Raw genomic sequence first — 21532 nt, 5'->3', positions numbered from 1 at the left:
GCTCAACCAGTGAGCGGGAACCGGTCTATATGTGGGATCCGAACCCTCGGACGGGAGCGCCGCCGCGCTTCCCAAGCGGCGCACTATCCAGTGCGCCACCGGGCCGGCCCTATATGGGCTTTTTATAGAGCTTTTATATAGGCTCGTAGTAAGAGTTGCAAACATTTTTACCACTTCGTCATCTGTCTTTTTTTTTTTTTGTGAGCGGTAAGGGGATCGCAACCCTTGGCGTGGTGTCGTCCGCACCACGCTCAGCCAGTGAGCGCACTGGCCATCCCTATATAGGATCCGAACCTGTGGCCTTGGCGCTCCCAGCGCTGCACTCTCCCGAGTGAGCCACAGGGTCGGCCCTGTCATCTGTTTTTTGACTTGTCTTACAGATTTTTTGTTTTCATGAGGTCAGATGTATCAAACTTCTTTAATGACTTCTGAGATTTGAATAACAGTTGCTTCTTCATTGGAAGTCAAAAGTTTATAGAAAACTTTTTTTAAAGATAGAATTCTCTGATGGTTTCTTCTAGTACTTCTGGGACTTCATTTTTTTTAAAAACTATATAAATATTTGATCCATCTAGAATTTATCCTGGCATGATGTGAGGGCTGTGGCTGCCCGGTTGTACTAACACCATGCTCCATTGTTTGAAATGCCATCTCTATTTACTCCATTTCCATTGATCCATCTGTCTATACGTTTGCTTGTATAATTCTGTTTAAATTATCATGTCTTTATAATATTTTTAAAATATCTGATATGGCTAGTACCTCCTTATTGCTCTTTCTTTTCGACATGTTTTCTGGCTGTTAATTTTATAATTCTTTCTAGTTCCAGCTATTAATTTATTATTTTATTGGGGCCACATTATTATTATTATTAATTTTTTTTTTTTCTGACCCGGTAAGGGGATTGCAACCCTTGGCATGGTGGGGTCTGCACCATGCTCAGCCAGTGAGCGCACTGGCCATTCCTATATAGGATCCAAACCCGCGGCCTCGGCTCCACCAGCGCCATACTCTCCCGAGTGAGCCACAGGGCTGGCCCAGGGCCACGTTATTTTTATAGATTAACTCAAAGAGAATTGATATCCTTATGATACTGATTCTTGCTGTCCAGCAATAGGGTGCACTGTACCATTGACTTAAGTCTCTGTGGTCTTCAAGTAGTATTTTTAAATTTTCTTTATAGAGATCTTGCATGTTATGTTTATTAGATATTTTATGTTTTAGGTTATTCTTCTCATTCATTTCTGAATTTAAACTTAAAAAAAATGTATTTTAGCCATACCCATATGAAAAAAACTATTTTGAATTTTGAAACTTAGATGTATTTGATTCATTTTTAGTAAATCCTAGTTCTCAAGACACTTACAAAATCATTGGTGAGGCAGACTTTCATTCTTAATTAGTAGTCTGTTTTCTGCTACTGCCTTTGTCTTGTACACTTTAATTTTCATTTGTGAGCCTTAATTTCCTCATCTGTAAATTGAAGAATCTGGATCAGGTGTTATCTGAAGTCTCTCTTTAACTCTGCCCCTGGTGATTCTGATGTGACTAGCTTCCTAGAAGCCTTACATCTGCCCAGGGAAGCCCTCTTGATGCTGGGGCCTACCTGACTCCAAGTGGTTGAGGACTTTCTGAGCTTTGGATTTCTAGTCCCTTGTGGTCAGGCTGGTGGCTCACCATCAAGGTCGTGCTAGGAAGCTCAGTGTCTACCTTCCAGGGCTGATCCGCATGGCTGAGTAGTTAAAGTTTTAGGGTCCTGGTTTAGAATTGCTTGAAGTGTCCTAGTATTTCTTTGGGAGTCTGCCTTTCCTCTTCATTCCCTCCTCTGGACTCTTAGCCTTAGACTTACTATCCTCAGGCTATCTACATGTCTCCCAATGCTGCCCTCGATTTTGACTCCTTCCTTGTTCTCTCTCTGCCTCCTTCCCTCCTCCCCCCGCCCCGTTCTCCCTGATACCCAGGGAAAGTAGTGGAGCCTAGGGGTTAGAAGAACTATCTTTGCAGTGATCCAGGCTTGTGTTCTGATTCACCTTTGTCTCTTATCAGCTGTGTAACCTTTGGTAAGGTGTAGGAGAATAAATGCAAATTGCTAACCAGTGATTACTCCAGGAGGCATCAAAGTGAATTGGCTTGCCTTTTAGTGGTTGTAGCTTAATACATAAAGCTATGTCCTGGGCTCCATAATAGGAGCTTTTACACATCACCCATTGAATCCTCACAAACATCCCCATGGGGTGGGTTGGAATTGTATCCCATTTTGTAATAGGGAAACTGAAGCACAGGAAGAAGTAACCTGTGTAGAGTCACACAGCTTAATGAATGTCTAAGCCATAATTCAAACTCAAATTTTTGTCACTTCAAGTTAGCCTTTCTCTAAGGATTTGAGAAATTTTCACTCAATCCCCATAAAGTCATCAGGAAAGTGAGAGTCTCTAGAAATGGGAGAGAAAACAGCATTATTCTGAGATCAGCACTTTTTAATAGATCTAAATGTTCTTTATCTGTGCTGTCCAGTACAGTAGCTGCTTGCCTCCTATGGCTATTGAGCACTTAAGATGTGGCTAGTGAGACTAAGGAACTGAATTTTTGACTTGTTAATTTAAATGTAGAACTATGTGTGGCCAGTGGCTACCGTATTAGACAGTGCAGTTCCAGATGTGTGCCCACAGCTCAGTTCCATAGCCGTCAGTAGGGAGTACTACTCCCTCCCCTCTCCTTCTGCCCTCCCAAGCCCCTCCTCCCCCAGCAGGTGGGTCATACTTTTGGATGGAGGATACCTTCTGAGTTTAATTTTTGTTGCTTCTTTAATTCTAACAGTGTGAAGAGTGCCAGTGCTGGCAGCATGGGGTCTGCATGGGATTACTGGAAGAAAATGTGCCCGAGAAATACACCTGTTATGTTTGCCAAGACCCTCCAGGTAGAGAATTCTGGAGTCAGGGATATTAACAGTATGTAGCCTTTTCCTTAGCACAGCTGGCTATGAAGCATCCTAAGTGTCTGTGGTCTTGAGACTCATTTCTCCAGCATCAGCTAGACTCCGACTTCTCCTTGACTTTGTTGCTTGCCCACCTGGTGGCCAGCTGTTCTGAATGTAGCAGTAAGAGTGTCTGTGTGAGGAGGCTTACCTAGTAGAAGGTCTGGCCTTGAGCTGGAACTTTTCCTTTTCTTTAATTGTGGTTAAAAAGGAAAAAAAAAAAAAGATCTACCCTCTTAACAAATTTGAAGTGTACAGTATTGTTAACTGTAAGCACAATATTGTACAGCGGATCTCTAGAACTTCCATCTTGCGTGACTGGTACTCTACAAAAAATATGGAACACTTCATGAATTTGAGTGTCATCCTTGTGCAGGGGCCATGCTGATCTTTTTTATATTGTTCCAGTGTTAGTGTATGTGCTGCTGAAGTGAGCACCTTTTCCTTTTCTTGAGAGCTCATGAAGATGGGCATGTGGTCTCTGTCCTTGGCTCTTGGGGCCTGTTGGAGGGTTAGAAACTTCCCTTTGCTCCCTGTGGCAACATCTGCCCTCATTGCATCACTGCCACCTCAAGTGGAAGAGGAAAGGCATGGTTGCATAGAGGAGTCGCCACCCAGAGGAGTGACTTAATTTCTTAGCAGGGTCATGGCTACAGGGGTCACTTGTGGCTCTTGAATGCCTCTTTCCAGAAGGGGTGGATTAGAAATCTGTGGTTCTTGTCTTGCTGTCAGTGGCATGGTGACCTCATCTCCCTTCACCACCTGTAAGGTCTTCCCTCAGCTTCAGCATCCCAGTTCCCTTACAACTAGACGATGCATGAGAGCCTCTGCTTCTGTTATTCCTTTTGGTTGTATGAAGTGGGCCTGGTATGAGCATCTGCTCCCATTTTTGCTTATGAGGAAGAAACCGATGCCCAGAGGATACAAATGACTTTCCTAACCTCATAAAGCAAATTAGAACTGGCTTGCGGGGCCAAATCTCTTGATTTTGCTGGTTGTATAGGGAGGGACTGGCCACCCAGTTTTTTTTTTTCCAGCAAGCAGGTCCCCTCTGGGCCTGATGACCTCTATTGTGACACCGTGTCTCCTTGTACTAGATTAGTCCATAGAGAGAGAAGAATCTGCCTCCATTTGTCCCTTTATCCCAAGGAAGGAATATGGTCAGAAGATTAGACAGGTGAGCAAATAGGCCCAGAAGGGATATGACTGGCTCAAGATCACTCTACCAGTCAATGCCAGACAGGCCATGACAACCAGTTGCCTCTGACCTATGTCTTATAAAACAGGTAGTACTGCTCTGAATCCTGCTGCTCTTGTCACTGCCTATAGCAGCTGCCTCTGAGGTTCCCCCATGTAATCCAGAGGGCTCCTTAGGGCACCTTTTAAAAGTTTTTTTGTCTACCTTATTTTCTCTCCACTTTTCCACATTTAGTTATCACATACACCATCTTCATCAAGTCCTGTGCACTTTCTGAACTTCTATAACTTTAGTCGACAGGACTGTGAATAGACTTTTCCTTGAACTGAATGTCTCTCATAGAGTCTGCATATATATAGACTGTTTGACTCTGTAGTGGATTGGGCCAAAAGTTTAACCTAACAGATTCATTTTTTTAAAGATTACTTAAAAATGTTTTTAACTGAATCCTGGTATATACCCAACCATGTGCGTTAGGAAAGCCAGAAGGAGCCCAAGGATCTTCATAGGGATTACCTGGGTTATTTCAGGGCTTTTTGTAGATATTGACAAGTGAACAACAGTCTGGTTGAAAGCTGTTCCCTGGGCTTTTGGAGCAGGAAATTTTGCCGAGTCACATGTGCTTAAGTTTTCAGTCCTTCCTAAGGAGCCCTGTAATAAACAGGACCACAGAAGCCATCCAGTTCATTTGTCATTGTAACAGATGGGAAACAGAGCTCTAGAGAAGGGAAAGGGGCCTGATCGTATATTTAGTTAGGTGGTAGGTGGTACAGTTGGAGGGGGTCTTGGAGCTTCTTTCCAGTAGTTTGATAAATCCATTCCAGATGCCTTTTGCCAGGCACTGGGGATACAACCATGAACAAGATGGTTCATACTCTTCTGGTTCTTAGTGAGGTTGGGGGCCAGAAACAGATGTTAAAACATGTTAAACAAACAAGGCTGTGTTACGTAGTGATGAATGCTGTGAGTGGGGAAGGCAATAGGTAGAGAATGACTAGGAGGCACTGAGAGGCTCTCTTAACTTTGGGAGGTAGCAGAAGGTCTTTCTGAGGAGGTGGTAAGAAGCCAGCCCTGCAAAGGCCTTGGGCTGTAGTGCTCCAGACAAAGGGGGTGCTAGAGCAAAGATCCTAAGGCTGGAAAGAGTTTGTGTTCCAGAAACTGAAAGGCAGTGGGAGAGGACGGAAGGAAGGAGTTGGGTCCCACAACTGGAGTTACGGCTTTGGGTTTTCTCCTGTGAACAGTAGGAAGCTGTGGAAGGTTTTAAGTAAGGGATATGATTTCAATTTAGAAATAATCCAGGTTGTCACCCCACCTCTGGCCAATTCCAGGAGATCAGGAAGTGTACATGCCTTATTTACTACCTTATTCCCAACACCCAGCATATAGTAATTGCCAAGTAAATGTACACTGGATGAATAAATGAACAAAATGAACACACTGGTCCACCCTTCCTGAAGTTCATGTGGTAATTGTGCAATAGTGATGAAACAGCCTGGGTTTCCTTCAGTCCATGTTTGAGCTCTCTCATTGTCACTGCTTTAGGTCAGAGGCCTGGCTTCAAGTACTGGTATGACAAGGAATGGTTGAGCAGGGGACATATGCGTGGTCTGGCATTTCTAGAAGAGAACTACTCCCATCAGAATGCCAAGAAGATCGTGGCCACCCACCAGCTTCTGGGTGACGTGCAGAGAGTGATTGAGGTGCTGCACGGCCTGCAGCTCAAGATGAGCATCTTGCAGTAAGTGTGGCACCTGCAGCTGTGGGGAGGGGTCTGGCTGGCATGGCCTGGGGGTAGGAAACATTTGAGAAGAGACCTTTACTAAAAATTCTCCATTACAGGCCGGCCCCGTGGTGCACTCGGGAGAGTGTGGCGCTGGGAGCGCAGCGACGTTCCCGCCGCGGGTTCGGATCCTATATAGGAATGGCCAGTGTGCTCACTGGCTGAGCGTGGTGCGGGCGACACCACACCAAGGGTGGCAATCCCCTTGCCGGCCACGAAAAAAGACACACACACACACACACACACAAAAATTCTCCATTACATGATAAACATTTTTTAAAAAATAAACTTTGAGGGCCGGCCCGCTGGCGCACTGCTACAGTGCGCCACTTGGGAGCGCAGAGGCGCTCCTGCCGAGGGTTCGGATCCCACATACAGACCGGTTCCCGCTCACTGGCTGAGCGAGGCGCGGGGGCAACACCGAGGGTTGCGATCCCGTTGCCGGTCCCGGTCCGGTACGGGGGCGACACTGAGGGTTGCGATCCGTTGCCGGACACGAAAAAAGACAAAAAAATAAATAAATAAATAAGCTTTGAGAAATATTTTACATATAATTAAGTTCATCTATTTTAAGAGTCCATTGAGGGCCGGCCCGGTGGCGCACTGCGCTAGTGCGCCGCTTGGGAAGCGCGGCTGCGCTCCTGCCGAGGGTTCGGATCCCACATACAGACCGGTTCCCGCTCACTGGCTGAGCGAGGCGCGGGGGCAACACCGAGGGTTGCGATCCCGTTGCCGGTCCCGGTCCGGTACGGGGGCGACACTGAAGGTTGCGATCCGTTGCCGGACACGGAAAAAGACAAAAAAAAAAAAAGCGTCCATTGAGTTTTCACAAATGTTTACAACCACTGCCATAATCAAGAAATGGTATGTGTATTTATAGTTTTGTTTGTTTTTTATTTTGGTGTACAGTCTGAGTTTTTGTTTGTTTTTAATTGTGGTAAAACTTACCATCTTAACCATTTTAAGGTATACAGTTCTGTACTGTTAAGTCATTCACATTGTTATGTAACCAATCTCCAAACCAGTTTCCGTCTTGCAGAACTAAAACTCTATACCCATTAAACAACAACTCCCCATTCCTCCTCCTCATTGCTTTGCCTCACACAGGGTGATGGAGATGCAAAAAGGATTACTCAAAGCCCTTTTCTTCTGAGCAGTGAGACACCCCAAAGGGGCTAATTTCCTGGAACCCTCAAGAGAGAGGCATTCCTCCTTTGAGAAATTAACCCTGAACTGGGGTTCTGTCTCAGTATTATTCTGCAGGCCAGTAAGTTACAGAAAAAGAACATAGGTGGAGTTATGGCTAAGTATAGTTTAACAATAGAAGCTGGTAACATCAATGAAATAACAAAGTGACATACCATAATGCAATTTGCAAAAGGTTAAGTCAATCCAACAACAAAAGCTTGTTCTTAGCAAACACTTTCTTTCCCTACAGCAATTTCCTTAGTATGTTTACATAACAATATAATTCTTTATCTATATCAGAGACTTTAGCCTGGGGAAAGTTTCCTGTCTTTTGCTAAGGTTAACATTTCTATATGTAATTTTATTTTATGTTATTATTATTATTATTATTTTTTAAGATTACCGGTAAGGGGATCTTAACCCTTGACTTGGTATTGTCAGCACCACACTCTCCCAAGTGAGCTAACCAGCCATCCCTATATAGGGATCTGAACCCATGGCCTTGATGTTATCAGCACCACACTCTCCCAAGTGAGCTAACCAGCCATCCCTATATAGGGATCTGAACCCATGGCCTTGATGTTATCAGCACCACACTCTCCCAAGTGAGCCATGGGCCAACCCTTTTATATGTAATTTTTAAAAGTTAGGTTATACCTGAAACTACAGGTCTTTGGAGGCTAGGCCCTGTGAATACATTTGTTTTATAAATGTTAGTATACTCCACACCTTTTTTCCAGCCCCTGGCAACCACTGTTCTACTTTCTGTCTTTACGAATTTGACTTCTCTAGACATCTCAAAAAAGTGGAATCATACAGTATTTGTCTTTTTGTGACTGGCTTCTTTCACTTTGCATAATGTCCTCAAGTTTCATTCATGTTATATAGCATGTGTCAGAATTTCCTTTTTTTAAAGGCTGAATAATATTCTATTGTGTATATATATATATACCACATTTTGTTTATCCTCTCATCCTAAGCATTCCTGGTTGGTAAACAAAGTGAAACTGAAATGCTGGAAGAGATATTGTTGGCAGGCCTGCTCTCTACTCTAGCATAGTGGTTTCTCAATAAATATGTCTCTTGGTGGTTTGTTCATACAGAAAAGTTTTAGGCCTTTTGGAGCTGGACTTTTGGCTTTTAGTGGCCAGAAGTTTGAGGAGTGAAATTAAGTGTGAATTCCCTTCTGTGGTTGCATTCTACATGTCAGATGACCCATGTTCGTGTAAGCTCTGATAAAGATGTATGGCTCTTATAGGGGTCTGTTTGTTTTGTGACATACCTACTTTACCAAATACAGCAAGTGGGGCCTTCAGTGGGGCAGCTATTCTTCCATGTTTCCTGGTAGGGAGCCAGGACCAGAGCCTAAGTCTTGGTTCCTGTCAAGTCCTTGTTCTTCACCTCTCTAACTGCCTCTCCTCAGTGATACTGCATGGCCTTGTGAACATCTTTTGGTTTTGTATTGCCTACAGGAGGAACTGCTGCTCTTCGGTAACGTTTTCTCAAGTTCTCCCATGAACCTTCCCATTGGAGACCATTTTAGTTAAATCGTAAACAATGACAGACTAGTGAGCTGTGTGAGTTAAGACTTGATGGGCCACTCACTGACAAAATGTCCTTTATGTTGATTAGTCCTGGAGGCCTCCTGGTGCCAGGCAGAATAGAGCATCAGAGCCTGAGATGGCAGGCTGGGAGTCTGCTTCCTCTCATGCTGTCCGCACACAGAGACCTGCCTTCAAGTTCTGACATGACAAAGAGTGGTTAAACAGGGAACATTCAACAAGGGTCTGTACTGGTTTGGGTAAAAGCTAAGCTGCTATAATAAAGGCCCTCAAAATAGAGGCTCAAACAAAATGGAAGTTCCTTTCTCACATAATGAATGGTTCAGGGGTAGGCAGGGGTCTTAGGCCAGGTAGGTGGGCTTTCTCCAGGATTCTGGCCATGGACTTGGGGAGTTGGTTTCCTTCTGTCTTACTGTTCTGGAATTCTCCCAGGATTATCTTCATCTGTATGGTTGAAGCAGTCTACCTGTGTGTTGGCTCTGCCCCAGCCCCCTGGAGGGGGAAAAGAGAAAAAGGAGAGGACAGATAGTTTCATGGACACACCTAACTGCAGGGGAGGCTAGCCAGGTCGCCAAACTCAGGAGTAGGAGTGATGGTGAGTATAAGAGAAGGAGGGGAGGACAGACGCTGGGGCAGTTAGCAGTTGCTGTGATGGTATCCCTTGAGGTGAACTGAATCAAATGACAGCCCTGGATAGGATGTCAGAGACCACGCTGTTCTCTCACATTTTATAAAATAGGAAAAGTTTACCCCACATAAACCAAATGGATTTGTTCTTAATGAGATGCTGGAAATGGACTGAAGTAGGTGGAAGGTGGTCCACGTGAGGAAAACCTCATGATGGTAAGCTTTGCTGTAGTTCTTCCCATTTGAGAATTCCATCAGATGCTGTTCCCTTCCTTCTCACTGAAATGCCAGTGCTCCTGGCCCTGTGCCATATCTGGGAGCCTTGCCCCATCTGAATCCTTGTTTAGATCCTTCATCTTTATAGAAGCAACTTTGTTTATACTGGAATTAATTCTGAGTTCTGGCAATTCAGAAGAGGCTATAGGGAGATCTTGTTAGTCCTTAAGAATGGAGAAAAAAATCTTGAAAAAGGGGGAGGTGTGGGCCGGCCCGGTGGCGCACTGCTACGGTGCGCTGCTTGAGAGCGCAGCGGCGCTCCCGCCGAGGGTTCGGATCCCACATACAGACCGGCCGCTCACTGGCTGAGCAAGGTGCGGGAGCAACACCGAGGGTTGCGATACCATTGCCGGTCCCGGTCTGGTATGGGCGCGACACTGAGGGTTGCGATCTGTGGCCGGTCACGAAAAAAGACAAAAAGGAAAAAAAAAAGGGGGGGGGAGGTGGCCCCAATATATCCGTGTACACATTGGTAGTCTCTGCTCTTCTGTGCTCTGGGTCTTTATTCTCAGAAATATTGTTCCCGAGTCACATGGTGAATTCATTTTCAAAGGCAAATGATAAAACGGGGAGGGGGTAACTTCAGAGCATCTCATTAAAAAAAAAAAGTGGCATGGATGGCTGTGCACACCTTCTTCATGATTGACAGGGCTTACAAGGAAAGGCCAGGGTCATCCTGTGAGGAGGAGTAGCTGGGGCTTCAGATCTTAGCTGGGAGAGTGAAAGTTGTAGGAGGGAGGAAGCGTAGACTGTGAGTTTTATGAAGAGCAGGTCTGTACTGTGGCTTATGTGCTCCATGTTAACAGGTTTCAGATGGCAGTGGACCCGAAAGTTGACAGTGACTCCCATTTCCCCTGTGCAGTTATGATTTCAGAGGTGTGTCTGAGTTCCTGGGTAAGTTCCTGGTATAGGCTCTGATAGCCTGCCTGGAGGTGGCCCAGGGACACAGGCTGTCTTGGTGCCAGTTCTTTCCTCTCCTTCACTGGATCAGAGTGGTATGGGATTGCTGGAGTGGGAGAGCTGAGAAAGGATAGTTGCAGGCCCTTCGTAGCAGAACTTTAGGTTGTGCAACGTCGCTCTGTGCCTTCACGTTCATAGTCAATTCCACTTCCACAGGAAGGCTTTAGGTAAGAGGCAGAGGTACCCATATATGGGAACTGCTGGTGACTTAAGCTGCTGATCTGCTTTCAGTGTTTCTTACTGGGGGCTGGGAAGGCACTGTTGGCAATTCTCTTGTGGGATAATTCTTTCTGTGGGATTGCCTGAGCACTACAGGATGTTTAGTGTCCCCGGATTCTATGAACTAAATGCCAGTAGTACCCCTCAGACGTTATGACAATCAGAAAGTCCCCACATGTTTCTAAACACATTTCTAAATGAACTAAATGTGAGTAGCACCCCTCTGTCCTCTCACTTGCTTCCAAACACCTCCTGGAGGGCACTGCCATTCCAGCTACGAACTGTTGGTAGCTGAGTGACCTAACTCAAGAATCCCACTGTTTTTTTGCAGTTTCTTACTCTCTCCTCTTCTTTTTTACTTTCTTTCTTCCTTCTGTTTAATGATCAAAGGTTATAATGGACGTTCTGGGTGGTAAAGAAGAGTTAAAAGGTAAAGTTTATCTAAAGTAGTGACTTTTAAACTTTTTTTTTTTAAAGATGACCGGTAAGGGGATCTTAACCCTTGACTTGGTGTTGTCAGCACCATGCTCACCCATTGAGCTAACCGGCCATCCCTATATGGGATCCGAACCCAGGGCCTTGGTGTTATCAGCACCGCACTCTCCCGAGTGAGCCACGGGCCGGCCCGACTTTTAAACTTTTAAAAATATATATTCCACAGTAAAGAAATACATTTTATGTCACTCGTACATATAATGAAGCTAACATTTTACAAAACATCTCCCCTTACTTAGAGTAGTAGACTCTGGCATTTTCTATTTAATTCTTTTTCCATTTTTACGTTTGATCATGATCCAATAAATTAATTTAATGATCCTCTTGGTCGAAACTCAAGCAGTGAGTGATTCTGGGAAACTAAAGTCATACACAGAGTTTTATGTGTACATACATGTAAGCACAGCTTTCAACAGATTGTCAGAGGAGTCTGTGGCCCTAATGAGTTAAGAATCTCTGTCTTTTTCTTTAATAACAAACTTTTCGTTTTGGAATGGTGAGAACAGAAGATTTTAGAAGAATTTATTAGTGGCCTGTACATAGATGACAGTTTCCCCCGTACCCCGGGTCATCATTGCATTTTTGTAATTGAATGCCATTGCATGTCAGGATTTTCATGACTGTTTATTAATAAGTTTATTTTTAGTAAGCAACATTTGAAGAGTACTTTACCATCAACAAAGTATTTCTGTTCAAATTAATTCACTTACAAAAATATTCACTTAATCTTTATAAAACTCAGTGGTCGATGGCAGATGGATGATTAGTCCAGTTTCACAGAGGAGCAAGTGGGGATGAGGATAGTTGAGTGGGTGGCCCAACTGCACTGCTGATCAGTGGCTGAGATCAGCTGCAGTCAGGTTTTCCAACTGCAAGTCCAGTCCCACTGGCTGCATGTGTCTACGGTGGGAGCTCGCAGGGAAGTGGTCTCCTAAGAGACCAAGGTTTCATATTCCCTCTTGCTTAGCAAATGGTAGTTTGTAGCCAAATGGCCCAAGTGCGAGCTGCTCTTCCTACTGGGAAAGCGTTGAGAAGCCCCCACAATGGTGCCAGTTACTCCAAAGCCCTTTTCTGTTTACCCTCCCAACAGAAGCAAGGAGCATCCTGATCTGCAGCTGTGGTGTCAGCCTTGGAAGCAGCACTCAGGAGAGGAGAGATCTCATTCCAAACACATCCATGTCACTGACGCCAAGAGCAAGGAGGAAGCCCCAAGCTATAGAACTTTGAACGGGGCGGTGGAGAAGCCCCTGCCCCTGCCTTTGCCCTTGCCCCGGTCTGTGGAAGAGTCCTATATCACCAGTGAGCACTGCTACCAGAAGCCCCGCGCCTATTACCCTGCAGTGGAGCAGAAGCTGGTGGTAGAGACGCGGGGCTCGGCCCTCGACGATGCGGTCAACCCCCTCCATGAGAATGGTGATGATTCTTTCTCCCCACACCTGGGCTGGCCTCTAGACAGGAGCAGGGGTGACAGTGATTCCAAACCCAGCTCCCCAAAGGTATGTGGCTCACTTGTACTTGTTCTTCATTCAGTGAGTACTTATAAATTTTCTTCCTAGGGTTAAATGTTCTGTGGAAGATATTTATTAATAAAGCTGTATTTAAATTTGTTTATCATGGATGTATTTTGGTCAGTTAAAGCGGGCGCAAAGTCAAGAGCCCACTTTGCCAAAGATCATTGGTTCCAGGAAACACCCACAACATGGCATAGTCAGTGGGGGAGGCGGTGGGGAGGTGGGAAGTAGCAAGGAGAAAAGGGTTGATTAGAACTTGAAAAATAAAACCAAGTTAGGAAAACTCAGTTTAGATTACAATCGCAAGTAGGTGCTCATTCTTAGCGTGAGCAAACAGTGAGTCCACTTTTTGTTAGGCATGTTTTTTTTATTACAATTGTATGATAGCTTTACTTTGACCTCTAAGTTCACAGCCCTGTCAGAAGAGTCCATTTTGTCAAAATATTAGATGGTTTCATCAGTTTTCTTAGGGGCTACTCTCAGTTTTTTGTTGTTTAAGTCATTCTCTCCTGGAACCTCCTTGTGTCATCCTCATTGCCAATGCCTGATTGTGCCCTGTCCTGAGTTGTTGGGGAGGCTTTGTGTGGTTTGAAAGCTTCTCTGTCCTTACCCTCACAGACTTTATCCTGTGGGTTTCTATCACAAGCATTAAATACATTGTAGCATATTGCTGGGAGGGAGCATCCTAGACTATAAAGACATTAAGGGTGGGGCATTGTACCTCATTCATCCTTGTGCCCTTGCCAGTGTCCAAATAGTGGTGGGCAAGGGTGATAAGGACATAGTCTTTTGAGACAAACCAGTTTTTAGTCTGGGCGCAGCCACTTCCTGTGTGATTCTGAGCCAGTTATTCACCTCCCTGATCAGACCTGTTTCCTCACCTGTGTAATGGAGCCAGTGACAGTGCCTCCTCAGTTGTTGTGGAACCTATTTGTGAAAAGCTTTCTGCAAATTGCTTTTCACATAGTAAGCATTAAATAAATATTAGCTAGAATCTATTTCATTTCAAATGAATGAGTGAAAGGTTGAGATCCCAACCCACAGAAAAGGTTTGTAGTTCTTTGGAGTAGGCAGATTTCCTAGAGGTGTTTGGCACATTATGCAAAATCAGGAAATACTGGGCCTACACAAGGCAAGCAGGGTTAAAAATCTCTTCCATTGATGTAGAGCTGACTGTAAGTTGGTACTGTTTTTATATACCTTATCCTATTTCATCCTCATGAACCTTCAAAGTGGGTTTTACTACCTCCATCTACCCACTGAGGGAACAGAGGCTGAGAGGCATGAAGTAACTCATCTATGGTCACACACTGAGCAAGAGACAGAGCTGGGACTTAAAATTTGTTTGTGTGACTCCTACGCACTAAGCTTTGTCTACACTAGCCCAGCTCTAGTCAGAACTCAGGACTCTGGAAGCTATTCTGTGAGGACATTGGGCCAGTCAGTGGGAAGCAGCTATGCTCCCCTGATGTGATTGGCATTGGTGTAGCGGGCAAGCTTCTGCCTAGTGCCCAAGTGGGAAGGAGGAAAGGAATATAGGGATTTGAAGTATTTAAACCACAACTGGTTTTTCAGATGGTAGTGAACATTGGCTGGTTGGAAAAGAGTCTGGGGGCTATCTCCACTCAGTAACTTAAATGGCATTGCATCTCCAGGTGAGGGAATATGTCTCCAAAAAGGTCCTACCAGAGGAAGCCCCTCCTCGGAAGCTGCTGGACAGAGGTGGAGAGGGGCTGTTGAGCTCCCAGCACCAGTGGCAGTTTAACCTGCTGACGCACGTGGAATCTCTTCAGGATGAAGTCACACATAGGATGGACTCCATTGAGAAGGAGCTGGATGGTAGGGCTTTTTGCTTGGCCCCTGCCCATTGGCATGTACTCTGATCCCTCCCTTTTTCCCCACCCCCACCCCAGGAGCGGCTTTCTGAACACCCCAATCTGGCTCTTCAGGTACAGCTATATTCTTGCCTCCTTTTCAGCCTCACCTCAATTCTATTCTCCCCTCAAGATGGACAAGCCTTACTTTTAGTATTTATTAGGCACTTATAAGGTCTGCATTATGTCAAGGGTCCTGCCACACTTGCCCAGTCCCTTCTGCAAAGGCCAGTATGCAGGAGAGCAACTGGACTCTGCTTGTAGGAAATGTGCAATCTGAGCAAATCTTTACTAACAAAGTTCTGTGGGAAATCAAAATTTTGACTTGAGTTATTAGGATGTCTGAGGATTTAATCTGAAAAGCCTTTTATTTCAACCTTTGATAAATTCTAAAATGAAGTCCGCTCCTCTTTAGCCAGTAAAGATTTAAGAACTTGATTGAGTCATTTGGGTAGCCTTGGATATTTCTCCCATATGTTGGTGGCAGTGGACTGGCTTGGAGGACTGAACTTGTGATGATGATCATGATCAAGTTCAGTCTCTCTTGTTCCCCAGGAAGTTGCCAGTTTGGCTTTTTGAAGACAAAATTCTTTCTTGATTGTTCACTTTTTTCCTGATTATTTGTTTTCACCTTAGAAATGGAGCCTAATTAAGAAGTAAATGCTTTATTTGAGGATTCCGGGTACAGTCAGGCTCTGATTACTATAACTAGGGATAGAAAACAACTTCTATGAAATAACTCAAAATTACCATATATTGTACAGGCTAGGGTCATGAGGTGTGGCCATGTATGGCTAAGCCATGCCAAGGGAGGAGAATGCCAACAGGAAGGCTTCCTGAAGTTCCTAGGACTGAAGCTAAGTCTTGGAGGGTGATGTTTTCTGCTGGAAAGGGGTGACCCAAGGTAGATGATGAGAGGACTGGCTCAGCTGGAACAGGGGTTGCCCTGTGGGAGGACAGTGAGAGAGAGAGAGAGCAAGCGAGTGAGCAGTTGAGGGGGCGCACATGAGATACACCTGTACTCAAACTGATGTTCTGCCCCTGAGGCAAACCTGAGGGCATTCTTGAACCATGTTTCTGTTTCTCTTTTACTCCTGAAAGGTTTCTTTGGGCTCCTTAGAATTGCAACTGATGCCACTGTCTGTGAAAAATATGCTATTAGAGAGCCAAGAGGATTGAATACCAGACTGAAAATTGTAAATTTTGAGAGCCTGGCAGTAGGAGTGGCTCGGGTCCCTGAGAGGGGGCTTAGCACCATGGAAATGCCAAAGGACCCTGCCCTTAGAAAAGAAGACAGAGCCTGTGCTTGTCTTGCCTCCTGTCCCCTCCTAGCCCAGCTGGGGCCTCTCCAGCCCTGGGCTCACCAAGTGAGCAGAGTGGCGAGGATGATAAGCCTGGGCTCCCATCTCTGGCCTCCCAGAGGACTTCCTGTGTGTCCCACTGATTGGGGATCACATAATCTGTACATGTTCAAATACTATAGGCCCCAAGAGCTACCAAGAAGCATAGAAATCCATAATAAAGCTTAAGGATTTTATTTAGGTAAACAGACTTTTGCATTGTGTTTAAGATTTATCATAACCCTTCTTAGGATCAACTCTTTAGTTCACTTAAACACCATCAAGATAAACTGAGCTTTTGTAGGAATTTCGATGTAATGTTCCTTTTTAAAAAAGCATAGTAAGCTATTATATTGACTGGTATATTTTAAAGCGTCATTGTGTTACTATTAACCATTATTTAATAATTTATGTAGCTACATGAACAGTACTTTAAAACTAAAAGACAAAGGATATTTAATGACCATGAAAAGTAAAATATTAAACCATTTAGCATTAGAAATATTTTCTTTAAGAAAAAGTGTTAACTAAAAGAAAAAAGAAAAAAAAATGTTACCTTAGTGAACAATGGCATCTATTACAAATGATCTTGGAGAATGTATTTGAAATGAAACTTTTCCTTTGTAACCTTCTGTTGTGCTAGCAATCCTTAAGAGAAATGTGGGAGGATGATACAACACATGGTGTGGAGAAGGCTGGCCTGCTGGCTGTTGGGATCCAGAGGAGGTGCTGCTGACCTCCTACAGTTATGGCTCTGTTCTTCAGCTGAGCAGAACTAGAGAGACAGCTTCCATTTCAGGAGCTCCAAACACTCCTGTTAACCAAGCTAACAGATTGAGTGGCTTAGGCTCTTCTAGTCTGCCCATTGGTGCTCTTCTCCCTTGTGCATAGCCCTGGGCTACCGTGGTATTGGGGTGTCCTTGATGAGCCTGGAACCAGATCCAAAGTAGTTAAGGTGACTTTAAGAGGGGCGTGTCAGCAAAGATCATCTTACCGAAGACTGACTCGCTCGCTCTCCCTCCCTCCCTCCCTCCCTCCCTCTCCCCCCAGCTAGTCCTGACTGCCTTATCTCCATTTATTCTTTTTTTTTTTTTTTTTGGTGGCTGGCCAGTACTGGGATCCAAACCCTTGACCTTGGTGTTATAACGCCATACTGTAACCAACTGAGCTAACCAGCCGGCCCTTCTCTGTTTATTCTTGTGCCTATTTGCTGAGCAGTCCCATCTCCTTCTAGTTTTATTTTGAAAAGCCTTACTGATGTATTGAAACTGGTCACTATGGAGTTTTTCTTGCTCAGGAGGCCACCAGTCTCTGTCAAGTGACTTTGATCCCATACTCTCGGTTTTCAAGTTTAGAGAAAGCAGTCTTGTTTTTCTTATTTCCAAGTCCTTGTACTTGCTGGGATCAGGAGGATGGAAACTTCCTCCACCTTGGAACCCCCAAATTTTAACAAGAAATATGGTGGAGGAGGGTGAGCTATGCAGAGCCCAGAGCAGTCGGTGTGCACTTTGCTAGACCATTCGCTTATTCTCACTGTATTTGTTGCATGCCTGCTATGTTGCAGGCACAGCTGAGTAGAAGGGATATAGTGATGAGCAAGGCAGACTTGGCCTTTGCCCTCATGGAGCTTATCTAGTGGGAGAAGGCAGATATTAATTAAATTATCCCATTACGTATAATTACAAACCATGATAAGTGCTCATAGGACAGCATGTAATACTATAGCACCCTTAACACAGGGACCTGATTCAGGGTGTAGAGTTAGGGAGGGCTTCCCTAAAGAGTAACTTGCAGGGAACAATGTATTTAGAAAGGTAGAGAGGAAGGTAGGGCTGGGTCTGAAGAGAGAGGGTTGTGTGGTCTGCTGCAGGCTGCTTGAAGGACAGGCACTGGGTAGGTCTTCCTCTTTCTGCACTCCATGGTCCAGATGATGCTCAGTACAGGTTGGTTCATGGACTAGAAAGGCTACCGGCAGGCTGGAGTAAGCACAGGGTCTACCTGGAAGAGCTGGCTCTTGTCAAAGGTGCAGGTTCCCAGATGGCCTCTCCCCAAATGCCAGAGCTTCAGGGTAGCTTGGGGAAGGAGCAGGTAGAGAAAAACCTGCTCACAAGCAAGACAGCTTTCTAGATATTGAACCAGTTATAATCAAGTGTATTAGCACCTAGACATCTTACATTACTTAATGAGAGAAAATTAAAATCAGAGTATTCTGTGCCACTAATGATTATTTATCAATCAAGGATTAATATGAGGCAATTCCGAATTTATGGTGATAAAAACAGACCTTATAGGGCTGGCCCATAGCTCACTTGGGAGAGTGTGGTGCTGATAACACCAAGGCCAAGGGCTTGGATCCCTATATAGGGATGGCTGGTTGGCTCACTTGGGAGAGTGTGGTGCTAATAACAACAAGTCAAGGGTTAAGATCCCCTTACTGGTCATCTTTAAAACAACAACAACAACAACAGACCTTACAGATAAAAACAGTCCATGTACGCCAGGCTCTGTGATTTCCAACATGGGAAAAAGCTTTATAAAGAGTGGACAGCAACACTGAGAAAGGTGGGTCCTTCAAAACCTTTAGATTGTGCACTGTTGAATATAGTAACCACTAGCGATGTGTGGCTATTTAATTAAAATTGAATAAAATTTAAAATTTAGTTCCTTAGTTGCTACATATAGTCATTGGCTACTGTATTGGACAGCACAGACATAAACCATTTCCATCATTACAGAAAGTTCTTTTCGACTGCTGTTCTAAAGCATTTGAGCTTTGTCCTAGGAGTGATAACTTTGTAGAACAGGTGTTGGGACAGTGTTGGCTGAAATGGTCCTCCCTCCTTTCCCCCCATGAGTGCACAGATGGGATAAGGTACTGCAGCTCTTGCTGATGGTCTTCACGTCAAGTATTGGGAGCTCATTGGGTCTTGTCTCTCTCTTCTGCCGATAGTGTTGGAGAGCTGGCTGGACTACACTGGCGAATTGGAGCCTCCAGAGCCGCTGGCCAGGCTTCCACAGCTCAAGCATTGCATCAAGCAGCTGCTGACGGACCTGGGCAAGGTGCAGCAGATCACTCTCTGCTGCTCAACATGAAACTAACTGGGCAAGGCACCCAAAATTAGGGGGGCACAATTCTGGGGCACCGGCAGGAGGAGCTTCACATATTTAAATAAATAAACCTAGCATGCCGAATGCACATGACACAGACTGACTTCTGGGATCTGGGCAGGAGTGTGATGGACATTGGACAAAGAGGCCATTTTGGCTGCTGGATGGCAGGGCACTCTGATCTCAAAGCCTACCAAGAAGGTAGCATATAGTCTCTTGGGATTCTCTTCGTCTGTGCACATCGATGAATGAAGAGAGTCTTTTGCACAAACTTCACTTGAAATCGTGCCACTGATGATAAATGGAATGAGAGCCAAAAGTTTAGTTGGAAACAGTTGTAAATTCAATTTGTAGTTTATTTAATTGACTTTTCTGTCAGGTTGGGGCACATGCCAACCCTACTGGTTTCTGCCTGGCATAGTGTTTAGGCAGCAGGCATTATTCATTTTCCTGCTTCATGGGAATGTTGTGACTTCACCGTTCTGTGGCAGTTGGGAAGGAGCAGAGGCCTTGGCTGCCCTGCCTTCCTCGGTAGAACTCTTCACTTTTCTCACCACCTCTTTTGCATGACTTCATGGTACCAGGGACAAGTTTTGTACTCTTTTACTGAGTTGGCTGAGTTCTGGCTTTAATAGCAGAGTCCATACAGCCTGTGGAGGAACTAGAATCTCACTGTACTAAGAATCTAGGAGGAATTCTAAACTGAAGCAGGCAGGGTCTGGAACCCAGAGGATGGCATTTTCTATCCACTTCCTAATATTGACAGCTTCCCAGTTCTATTTAATGTTCAAAAAATGTTTCCCTAAATTTCAAACTCTTTCACTGTAAAGATTTGTTACAAAGAATGTGGTTTGGAGAATTACCTTATTTTATATTGTTGTAAAGAAACTTCAGATGCTACATGTGCCGCTTTTCTCCTTCCCTGCAGGGTATGTTTAATAGTTAGCATTTTCAGAATTGTTTTGTTAACATACTTTTAACACTTTAAATTTCCTGTTTGTATTATTTTGTGAGATCAAGGTGATTATGCTGCTTAAGGTCCAGGTACAACCTATTTGTACCTTTTGAGACAATATTTGTGTTACTTTTGCAGGTTACGGTTCCCTGTGTAATTGCTATATTTTGTTGTGTTTTTCCTTACTAGGCCAAGTTAAAGAAAATGTTCCATGCTTTGAGGAATGACTCAGTTCACTATTTTGTTTTCTTATCATTAAAGGAAAAAATCAAAGCACAGTTGTCCATTAACACAAGTTAATTATGGGTTTATGAATCTGTAATATTTTATGCTGCAAATATTTACTATGTAAACATGAAGTAGCCAATATCTCAATAGCAATGACAGTATCTCCGATGACCTATGGAATGGTTAGGTTTTAAGGCACAGGTCATTGTCATGAATTGGCCTCTGTATAAGATCTGTTTCAGGGAATGCTGTCTAGTGATTGGTTCACCATTTGATATAAAATGAATTATAGGATAAGTATAAGTTGACCTGTTATAGCTTATCCATCAGCGGGAATACATGTGGCTATAACATCTGTAATACAGCTGACACAATTCCTTTACAAGAGGCTGTTTCCCACTTAATGTTGGTGTTTCTAGCATGGAAAGAAATGCTTAAGGAGTGTGCATGGTATCTACATTATGGATAATTTATCAGACAGCTGCATTGTAAGAATTGTGTGATGCTTGTTGGAAAAGGGAAGAAAGAGGATGATTTTCTATAGCCACAACTGTGAGGTATGATGATTGTTGTATTAGAATACTGATTTTTCTTTTCTGAAAATACATTTGTGTATCATATCTGGGGAAGCTGTAACTTTTAAGGTAGTCGATTTTGTGTTGTTCAAAGATGGAAGCAGAAACTGAATTACCCTTATTTTGCCAAGTGACCATTAATGGGTTTTTGTTTAAGTTTTGTAAAGGAAATAATCCTGTTTCACTCATTGTGACTTTTGTTCTTAGGGAAGACCCTCACCCCAAGTTCTGATAACCTCAGTGTACTTCCCTAATTTAAAGCCATGTCGAGGGGCTCCATTCCCAATTCCTGGGTCAAGTAGAATTAACGCCAAGTTGGAGCACTGGAAACTTATTTGCAAACATTGCTGTTACCATTTAGAAATATGTGCACTACCTAAGTTTTGTCTTTGAGAAAAACTATCCACCTATAAAAAATTGCCTTGACAAAAAACAGTTCTGGTTTGACTATCATTTTGTTTCTTTAGGTGATGAGTGTATGCAAGGTGGATCGTTGATGAGCCAACATTGCACTGTGGATACATATCTATGTTTACCCACTATTAGAACAGAAGGCGCTGTATATAGAAATGTTGCTTTGAAGCAATATTTGCAAAACTTCTGTTATCTGTATTTGGAAAAAATAAAACAGGTTGTTGCTATGTTTCAGTTACATATTGAAA

The 21532-nt window shown here is 44.0% G+C and overlaps 1 protein-coding gene across 4 annotated transcripts in view; it reads left to right on the top strand.

Moving 5' to 3' along the window:
* PHF20 (PHD finger protein 20) overlaps positions 1-21532 on the top strand; it is a 164271-nt gene extending 142739 nt beyond the window's left edge. For all 4 annotated transcript variants that reach the window (XM_008569338.1, XM_008569260.1, XM_008569191.1 and 1 more), the window contains 5 exons: positions 2818-2917; positions 5715-5910; positions 12370-12775; positions 14446-14629; positions 18955-21532. In XM_008569338.1, the coding sequence (XP_008567560.1) occupies positions 2818-2917; positions 5715-5910; positions 12370-12775; positions 14446-14629; positions 18955-19097 (1029 nt within the window). In that variant the 3' untranslated portion in view covers positions 19098-21532. The remainder of the gene's footprint in view (positions 1-2817; positions 2918-5714; positions 5911-12369; positions 12776-14445; positions 14630-18954) is intronic.

This window comes from Galeopterus variegatus, unplaced genomic scaffold (assembly GCF_000696425.1).
Source record: "Galeopterus variegatus unplaced genomic scaffold, G_variegatus-3.0.2 Scaffold3, whole genome shotgun sequence".
Lineage (NCBI taxonomy): Eukaryota > Metazoa > Chordata > Mammalia > Dermoptera > Cynocephalidae > Galeopterus > Galeopterus variegatus.
This window is presented reverse-complemented; position numbering and strand designations above follow the sequence as displayed.